At 51.4% G+C, this 9,285-nt stretch overlaps 2 protein-coding genes across 2 annotated transcripts in view; one reads left to right on the plus strand and one right to left on the minus strand.

Annotated features, from left to right (window-relative positions):
- Window positions 1-8,934, minus strand: part of ACTR10 (actin related protein 10) — a 34,413-nt gene extending 25,479 nt beyond the window's left edge. The window contains exon 1 of the mRNA XM_009638903.2: window positions 8,930-8,934. The gene's annotated coding sequence lies outside the window, so the exon portion shown is untranslated. The remainder of the gene's footprint in view (window positions 1-8,929) is intronic.
- ARMH4 (armadillo like helical domain containing 4) overlaps window positions 1-9,285 on the plus strand; it is a gene marked incomplete at its 3' end in the record, with an annotated part of 34,868 nt that overhangs the window by 10,640 nt on the left and 14,943 nt on the right. The window contains exons 2-4 of the mRNA XM_009638904.2: window positions 2,447-3,839; window positions 5,916-6,128; window positions 7,459-7,677. Coding sequence (XP_009637199.1) covers window positions 2,504-3,839; window positions 5,916-6,128; window positions 7,459-7,677 — 1,768 coding nt within the window. The remainder of the gene's footprint in view (window positions 1-2,446; window positions 3,840-5,915; window positions 6,129-7,458; window positions 7,678-9,285) is intronic.

Here is a 9,285-nt window from a genome sequence, read left to right on the forward strand (position 1 = left end):
CTTCTCCTAGTAAAGATGGAGTAAGCTTGTTGAGAAGAGATCAACATTTTGCTATTTCTGCTAACCACCTCCTGAATGTCTTGGGCCATTGGAGAACCTGAAGCTAGAAAACTGCAAATGTATGTATGCATACATACATATGGCTGCGAGAGAAATGCTATGGCTGCTGGAGTTCTGTTTAACTACTGCTAGAACTACCTGTGTAGTCTGAAAAGATTTCTGACTTCTCAAGAAACTGTATTGAGATCCAAACTGTTCTATATGTAAAAAAAACCCCCAACTTCTTGATGTTTCAAAATGTCTGATCTTAACTGGCACTTGCTAAAGGGGCATGAAGTGAATGTAACTTATATTCACACATGTAGTGAGGCAGATGCATGTCTCTGGGCACTACCGATTTAACTGGCATAACATACTCTTAATGCTTTTTAGTTACAAAAGTAGCTGGATACTGTCAGTTTTCAACTAGGTTTTTTTTTTTGGCAGGGAGGGTAGAGGAGATAGCTGGTGGCCACCCATCCTCTGGAGAAAGGAGATGCGAAAAAAAGTTGATGAACAGCTTCTTAGTGGCTTCTGTCCCAGAGCTCCTGGTACATGTGTGTGGCCTGTGATGGGGAATTATTCCAGCAGCAAAAATTGCTGAGGGCCAGGCCTGCAGGGAGAGTGGGAAAAGAACTCAATGTGCCCTGAAGGCTCAACCAGGTAACAGAGCCTGCAGGAGCTGACTCTGACTAGTGTCTCCTGAAGCTGGTAATGCTGAGGTTGTCTTCTCTGCTACAGACAGCCCTGCAGATCGTAAGGGTCTGCAGCTAGAGAAGTCTTTCTCTCCCATGTGAAATAAGACGTGGGTTTTACAGTGGAGATGCACAAGCTGTGTGTGACCAGACAGATATAATATAAGCTTCCTGACGTCTTGGTTGTGTGTAGCTGACTGGGCACGTCTGATAATGCTTCCCAAAAGGAGACAAATGTACATGAGCAGCAGGACACAGGACCTCTGAGTCAGAGGGGCTGGAAGATGTGTGGTGGTACAGGGATCCCTCTCCCTGCAGCAGTGGTTACCTCTTGCAGAGCATCACCTGCGTGCGTGAGCACACACTGAGGAGTGGTGTGCCCTTGTGTATCAGAGCAGTGCTGGGTGGCTTGCTGCTGCACGGTGCATCTGCAAATGCAAGTAATATTTATGTACGTGCTGTCTGGGTGGGGAAATGAGGGGTCTAGCAAGCTGGGGGACTCATCCTGGTGCTTGTGAGCGAGGCTGCAGAGGGTGGTCTTTGCTCTTCTTTGGAAGACTGAGGTGTGGTTCTGACAACCCCAGCCTCTTTCCTTACTAATGTTTGTTAGTCCTGTGGCTTGAAGGTAAGAGCAGTTCACTTGTGAAACTGAGAATATACCAGCCAAAGCAAGTGAAACTGTTGATGGTTGCAGGCTTCTTGCAGTAGGGCTTGACTGTGCCCCTGCCAAGCTGCCTCCTGGAACTGGGAGGGAGGACCTTGCCAGATCTGCTGTGTGACGGAGGGGTGTTTGCTCTGTGCGTGAGACACATGTGACCAGCAGTCCTGCATGTGATGAGCGGGGCCCTGGGTGGGATGGTCATCTGCTGTGGAGTGATGCTGCAGTGAGCCCAGGACTGAGAGGCACCGGCCCCGTGGCTGGGAGCAGACTGATGCTGCGTGGTCCTCTGTCTGTCCAGCAGCCTGAGCTGTGTTACTGGAGGCAACAGAGCCTGCCAAGAGCAGGCTGTCAGCTGGCTGGATCACTGCTGGGCTCCTGGTTCAGCACACTCTTGGAAACTCTGGAAATGCACAATGATTATACACCCAAAACTTTCTGGAAGTTCCTCCGTGGTGCAGTGCAGCACAAACACCGTGCTAATGCAGCAGTGCTGCTGGCTGGGCTGTAGCCTCTCTCTGTGGGGCCAGGGAGCTCATACAGGACATGATGCTAATGCAGCCCTAAAGCCTCCTGGTTTGGCTCTGGTCCTGCGTTGTGCCCTATAGGCCCACCTTGTCCTCTGCACCAGCTCCTTGGTTTCCTTCTGTGTCAATGCACAGAACAGGGCTTGCCATAACAGGCCTGGGACCTCAGTCCAACTGGCCCTGCCAAGCATTGGTCCTGGACTTGGTAAAGGACAAACAGGTTGATCCTCATCAAATGCTTGCAAGTCTGGTGCCTGCTGGGTAGAACGTAGCACTCCCCCACTGGGGCAAGAGCTTGGCAAGGTCTGTCTTGGGCTTCAGAAAAAAACTTGGTTTTGTCCAGCATGAGACTTCAGATCAGGTAGGTAAAATAGATGGAGGGATCTGTTACTTGGTATGTCTAAGTGGGGTCTGCTCAGAACTGTCCATAGACCAGCATGCTTGGATCTGGCCACCCAGTTATTTAAGGCTGTGGGTCAATAGGTGGTTGTGGGTATGTGTAATCTTGTTCCTTTTTCCCTTTCTAGGTCTTGCACTCAGGATTTGTCAGCCTTGCAGGCTTCTGGGCACAGCTCCTCTCAGCGATGAGTAGATCAATAGGATTTAACATCTGCGTGGTCACCTGCAGCATCCTGCTCTTGTCCTCCAGCCTGCCATGCCTTGCATCTCAGCCACTGGAGGAGAGGGACATGACAAAAGTCCAGCATGGCCCCTGGGCAGGGAATGGGGTAGAAGATGAAAGGCCAAGCATGCTGAAGTTGAAAAATAACCTGGGCCCTTCTGAGCAGACTGTCTCTGAAGAGCCATGTGAAGTGTCAGCAAAGCCATCTGGGATGCCCTTAAATGAAGCTCTTCCTACAGAAGGAGAAACGCTGCCTGTCAACCCGAGCCACGTTGTCCCCAGCAGCCAGGGCCAGGGTGCTCACACCTCTGCTGTGGCAGTGGCTGCTGTAGATGAGGAGGAGCTCGGTCCCACCAAGTCTGAGCTGGATGAGGATGATGTGTTCAAGGCCATGCTGACCACAGCTGTGACCACGCTGAGCCCTGCTGTCCAGGAGGAGTCTGTCGGTGGCCCTGTTAGTGAGACCACCACGGAGAGGGGTGTTGAAGTAGAGCATAGCTCTGCCGGTGTCTCGGCAAGCCCCCTTTCTGGGACAGCTGAGGAAGAGGAGGAGGCACAGAGCAACTCACGCCCCTCAGCTGCACCCCAGCCCACGCTGTACCCCAGCTCTCCCAGCTGGGAGGTGGCAAGCGACCACCCTGTCATCCCGACCCCCCGGGCTCACAGCATGACCACTGAGGTGGGAACACCGAGAGCCCACACTGGGAGCCCTCTGAAGTCCCTGACTGTGCAAGCGTCTGTGGCTGCAAGACGTCCCCTCCTGGCGACTGAAGCCTCTCTCCGCCCGCAAGCAGGGACGGGTGTCAGGCGAGGTGAGCTGCCTGCCACGGCTGGCACTGTCACCATCCACCCTGCAGACACTGTGCCGCCTGACTGGGATGACACAAAACCAGGGGACCTAAGTCAAGGGGGAAGCATGTCTCATGAGGAGGTGACAGAGGACCTGGGGGCAACAGAACCATCCCAGACCCCACAGGGAGTTATGGGGGAGGAAGAGGATGCAACAAGAGTGCTGACATCCCCAGCGTCTCCTCCACCAACTCCTGAGCTTGCCAAGGAGACCAACTGCACAGTGCCGGTGCAAGGGGAGGAGGTGTTGACAGCTTCCACTGGCAGTGGTGATGCTCTCCATGCTGTGAACCTGACGGGTATGGACACGGCTGATCTCAACTCGCTGGAAAACATAAATGCTGTCACAGCAGAGGAGGGGAAAAGCATCCTGCCATCACAGCCGGAGGCTGCTGTGGTGACAGATACACAGTCTGATCTCTCTCCTACTCCAGAAAGTTCATGGAAAGGTAAAACTCGCCTGTTACAGACACTTGCCTCTAAGTGTAGATTTAGGAGGGATGCTCTTGGGAACATGTGCTTCCTTTCAGGGAGATAAAGTGGAGAAAGGTGGGATCTTGATACTTGCAATAGAGGTTGGACATCTCTTCCCCCCTCAGGAAAGGCTATGGACCTCTGTGGAGGGGTAACAGCCTAGATGAGTAATTCACATCTGTCAAGGACTAAGCCTGTCTGGATGAAGTCCTGTGTAACATGCTCTAGGAGAACCTGCTTTAGCAGCGGGGTTGGACTAGATGATCTCCTGAGGTCCCTTGTGATTCTGTGAAGTACTGCTAGCCTTGGCTGTTCCTGGACATGGCATCCCTGTGTACAGGGAGGCACAGTCTGTAGGGTGGTACCTGTCCTGGCTTATGTGAAGGGACACTATTGAGCTGCCTCTTCTGCTCCTCAGGTGGAGAGAGGGTGGCCGTAGTGGCAAACAGGAGAGCTGAGGCTGGAACGGCTGTGGCAGCCAAGCCTGGGGTTGAAGGGTGGACTCAAGTATGGAGGTGTCTGTAGAGAATTGGAGTCTTGTCAGCAGAGACTTGGTGCTGGTTAAAAAACTTGTGTTGCTGATGTTCTGCATGTGAGGTTTACTACCAGAGCATGGGCTGCGGTTTTGGTGCTCACATAACAGTTGAGGGGGACAGCTGTAGTCTGGCTGTAGGCATCTTGCCTTGACCTGAGATATGTGAACCTGCTTTGGATCACCCTCTGGTATGCCTCTCCTGTGGCTGGGGAGGGAGCCCAGCCTCTGACCCACTGGTTAGATGCTTTATTTCAAGGAGGATAATGCTCCCCTGAGTGTCCCTTTGATATGGTGGGCACAAGGACCCAAAGGCAGCCCTTACATGAGCTTGCTCTGGAGCCCTGCAAAATGGAGGGAGGAGTAATTCCTGGGGGGTTAAATTAACTAGCATCTGGGATCACCTGGTGCTTGGCTGCCAGCTATGGACACTTGCAATCAGTGCTGAAGATGCAGTGACAGTGGGTGTCTGTAAATGCTTCCTAAATCCAGGAATAGGTGAGCTGTCCTGGTAGCCTGTGGGTAACTGACATCTTCCATCACTTTACAAGGATGCTCTGATCAAAAGATCTATCCAGAGCTCCGTGTTGTCCTTTGCAACCAGAGCTCCTGGTGTTGCCTCCCCACCCTAGGGTGAAGCTGTGGCCAGGCTTGGACTGTCCAGCATTTGTTCCAGCTCTGTTACCATCAGGCTGAAATTTTCCTCCTAGTCAGCCTGCCACAGGCTGGTGGTGTCACCCCACACTGTATGCACCTGTGGAGATGGCACCTTCAGCCCACTAACAACACTTCCATTCAGTATTTAAAAAACCTGGTAGAAATGTGGGGAGAGAAGTTCTGGTCAGGTGTTGGGCAATGATGTGTTTGTTCCTAGGCTGATGAGGAATGTGAGCTGGGGTTTAGGACTTTGTCTTTAATCTTCCCCCCCTAGGCTGCAGGGGCAAAAGGGCAACTTCCCCTCACTGCATCCGAAAGATCTAGCTTGTGCTGTGAGAGAGGGAAAGATAATTGCATGCTGGTGCTGAAACCTGACTGATTAATGTCTAGATTAATTTATAAGCACTTGACTTGTCAGCAGGTTCCCCCTCTGCTGTTTCCCAGATGTTGGGGAAACAACACTGTCAATAAGACTTGTGCAACAAAAAAATAAAGCCTTCCACAGAGCTGAAGTCTCGTAGCTGTGAGAGCTGGTTGCTAAAAGCACTGCTCTGGCAGCCTCACTTGCTTTGAGTGGTGTTTCACACCACAGGCCTGCAGTGCTGTGCTTCCATGGCAGTGTTCCCCCATGGGACACCGAAGGGACAATTAGGAAAATGAGGATTGATTCTGCTGCTTTTGCTCCTGTTATGCACACTCACATCTGGCTTTTTGCTGCGCTGCCCTGATGGTGCTTGGCTGGACCGGCTGCTTGCACCGTGGCTCTGGAAATGCTAATGCATGGAGTTGTGTTACTTCAGACATCTGCTCTGTTGCTGTCACTTGTCCTGTGAGTAGGTCCTGACACGTGTTCTTGCTGTAGGTGTTACTCAGGAGGTGACAACAGTTGCCCAGGAGGCTGATGCTGCTCTGTCGGTTGTGACGCTGGTGCCTGCTGCTCCCCAGGGAACAGGAGCTGCAAGCCTGCCGCAGGAAGATGGTGAGGAGGACACCCAGACGCTGACTGCTTCTAGTGCCACCCAGATACTGGTGGCAACTGGTACTTCCTCTGTGGCGAACACTCCCGATGTAGAAGGTAGGGTTCTGCTTCAAAGACTGTGGGTTCATTTCCATACAAGATGAGATGGTACATCTGAAACCAGTATCAATGCTTGGGCACTGAAGTCTCAACACATAGCATCCATATTCTAAGTTACTTTTTTCTAGCCTTCTGCAGGCTGCCACTGTTTTCTGCCTCTGTCATAGTCATTTAGGTTGGAAAAGACCTTTAAGATCATCAAGTCCAACTGTTAACCCAACACTGCCAAGTCCACCACTAAACTATGTTCCTAAGCACCCTACCAGATACACCATGTTGAAATGTGCCAGCACATGTTTTTTGCCCCAAATAACAGTGGAGTAGGCATTTAAAAAAACCAAACCACCCCAAACAAACAAACCCCCCACATCCATCCTTGCTAGCGAGCTGGCTTTTAGCCCAAGACATTTAAGCCAGTTCCTATTTATGGAGGGAGAGCTCTTCTACTGGAGCCAAAGGCAGTTGCAGATTGCTGATGCTCAGTGCAAAGGACCAGAAAGTTTCATGGGGGTAACATGGGAGCAGTGTAAGGTGGAGGGGGGTTGTGTGGTGTGTGTGTGTGACTCTTGCAAGAGTCTGGCAATCTGTTGGGTGCAGAAGCCTGCATTGGTGTTCACCTCCATGGAGGAATGGTGAGTTCTTGCTTCTTGGGTTGATGTAGCTCATGCAGAAATGCTTTAAGCGGTTGTGTTCATCCAGGTCCTGGCTCAGTGTCACCTTAGGTGGTATGTGTAGGAGCGTGTTGTCTTGACAGGAGTGTAGCAAGGGTTCCCTTAGCACAAAGCTGACTTTGAGGTGGAGCGTATTTCTGTAGTAGTAGGTTCCACTAATGAAACTGCTGCTGGGCTGCTTTTCTGGCCTTATATTGCAGGACATCAAAAGACAAAACCTATTTGCATTGTATCTCTTAAATGAAGGTCCCTTTGTAGGAGAGAGAAGGCTCTTCTGGCAGTTTCTGCTAATTAACTTGCTTCTGGGATTTAATTATAAATTCTACTAATTTTATCTTTGCAATAAACAATTAGATCTGTCAGTTCAGATCTCAACCAGTGTCTTGGTGCTCTGATCTTGCTATGGGGTGGTGACTAGCAGTCCTCAAAGCAATGGAAGTAAAACCTAGCGGAATTCTCCTTAAGGGGAACCTCCTGTGCTGGCTGTCCCAGAGGAGACTCTTTCATTGCAGTGGAGTCGCTTACACATCTTGAAAGAGGCAAGAGTTTAATAACTTCCTCCACTCTCAGTTAAGTTTTCATTAAGGAGTTCATTCTTAAGTGGTGGGGTTTTAATATTGTTGTGCCAAACTGCTGCTGTTTTCTGTCTTCTGTAGATCTCACAGATGTGGTCCTGGTCACCAGTGAGAAGGCTGTTCTGGCTCCTGGTGGGTTGTCTGCTACCCAGTCGGAGCAGACTGAGGAGCCATCCAGCAGAACTGTGGTCCTGGTAACCCCGGCATCAATGACATCTTCTGTCAGGAGGACAGCTCTTCCATCTGTGAGGAAGATCAGTACGGCTGTGACCTACGGGCTGGACCGCCTGGAGTCAGAAGGTACCACTGATCCCAAGGCCAAGAGGCGGGCGGTTTCATGTGGAGTGGCACGCTTGCCTTGACACTGACCTTCCCCATTTGTCTGTTGGGCACGCAGCTATGTGCATATGTTATTGTGGCTAATAAAGTTGTTGAACAACCTGTCCCCTTCCAGGAGGTACAGGAAGCAAGCGGAGAACAGTGTCATGGAGGATGCTTGAAATGCAAGCAACTGTGGTGGGAGGGATGGGGTTTTCCCTTGGAGAGGGAGCAGCAGTGGTATTGCTGTTGCAGTAGAGCCTGGCTTTGTGTGCCCGTAACTGCTGGTGTGTGCATTGATTGCAGAGCCTCCATACCAGGTAACGCTCATGGGAAGGTGTTCAGGCAGCTGGAGAGCCCTCGCCACCCTGCTGCTGAAATCCTCATCACCTGCAGTGCAGGGGGATGTTCAGCATGAGGTGGCTACCTCGGTGTCCAGCTGGCTGAAACCTTGCCAGGACAAGTGGTGTCCTATTTACATTCCCCGTGTGACACTGCTGGGAGAGGCAAAGGCCCCTTTAAGGTGGTCTTCCAACTCAATGCTGCCTGCTAAGCTGTTCTCCCATTGCTGGCTCCTCCAGCCTTGCCTCACCCCTGGGTCCCTTCCCTTAAATGGCTTTTGCCCACTGTCAGTCTTGGGGTCTCTGCTCCCTGACAGTCTTCAGAGGGTTGAAACCCAGTGATGCAAATTCTGCTTGGGCAAACACCCATCAAGGGAGGTGTAAGTGAAGTGGATGCTACTCTGGAGCTGGTCTGCAGCTCAGGTCTGATGTCTTCAGCTCATCCATGATTTTCCTGCAGCAAATTGTTTCACTTCTGCTTCTTGCTCTTTCTCCTACTTAAACTCTTCTCTGCTTGCTCATCCATCCAGCTTTGTACTCCAGTGTCTGGACTGACACCACCTGGCAGGGATTAATCTTTCTGCCTGTTTTGCTCCCCTTCCTTTGTCTTGACCTTCTCCTGCCTTCGTATTTTACTGCAAAGGTTGGCAGCTCTCCAGGGGTGGCATGCCAGATGGTATTTTTTTTCTGATTGGAGGTGGGGTGCCATAGACAACAGCTAATCAGCATCTTTTCTCTGCATGAAGCCATAACTCTCTCTCCTGTTAAGTTTGGAGGGCAGCAGAAGCTGGGAGCCCTCCCCACTGCATGGGCGAGGTGCTGCAGCCCCTGCCCTCTGCCAGGCTTGCTGCTTGCTTTGAAACCTGCCATGAGCTCCTCAGGCCTCCAGCTACAGCCCTCGCCCCTCGCCAGGATGAGCCTTGCATGTATCTGGCAATGTGAGGATGCGGTGCTGCTGATGGGAGAGTGGCAGCAGGGGCAGAAGGGTGGGGAGGGGGGGGAAACCTGATCTTTCAGGCTGGGAAAGGTCTCTGCTTAGCAAGAGCAGAATGATTCAGGAGGCTAAACTGTTTCTGAGCCCTCTGGGATCTCCTTTAGAAGCCTGGTTTTCTGCACAGGAAGATAAGAGGGATTTCTGTTTCAACTGAGCGCTGGTCTCTCCCTATTTAATCAGGCTTTCTGCATAGCCATTTAAAAAAAAAAATCTTTCTGCTCTGACATAGGACTGCTGCAACTTCCTTGGGTTCCT

This window comes from Egretta garzetta, unplaced genomic scaffold, assembly GCF_000687185.1.
Source record: "Egretta garzetta isolate BGI_Z169 unplaced genomic scaffold, ASM68718v1 scaffold485, whole genome shotgun sequence".
NCBI classification, from domain to species: domain Eukaryota; kingdom Metazoa; phylum Chordata; class Aves; order Pelecaniformes; family Ardeidae; genus Egretta; species Egretta garzetta.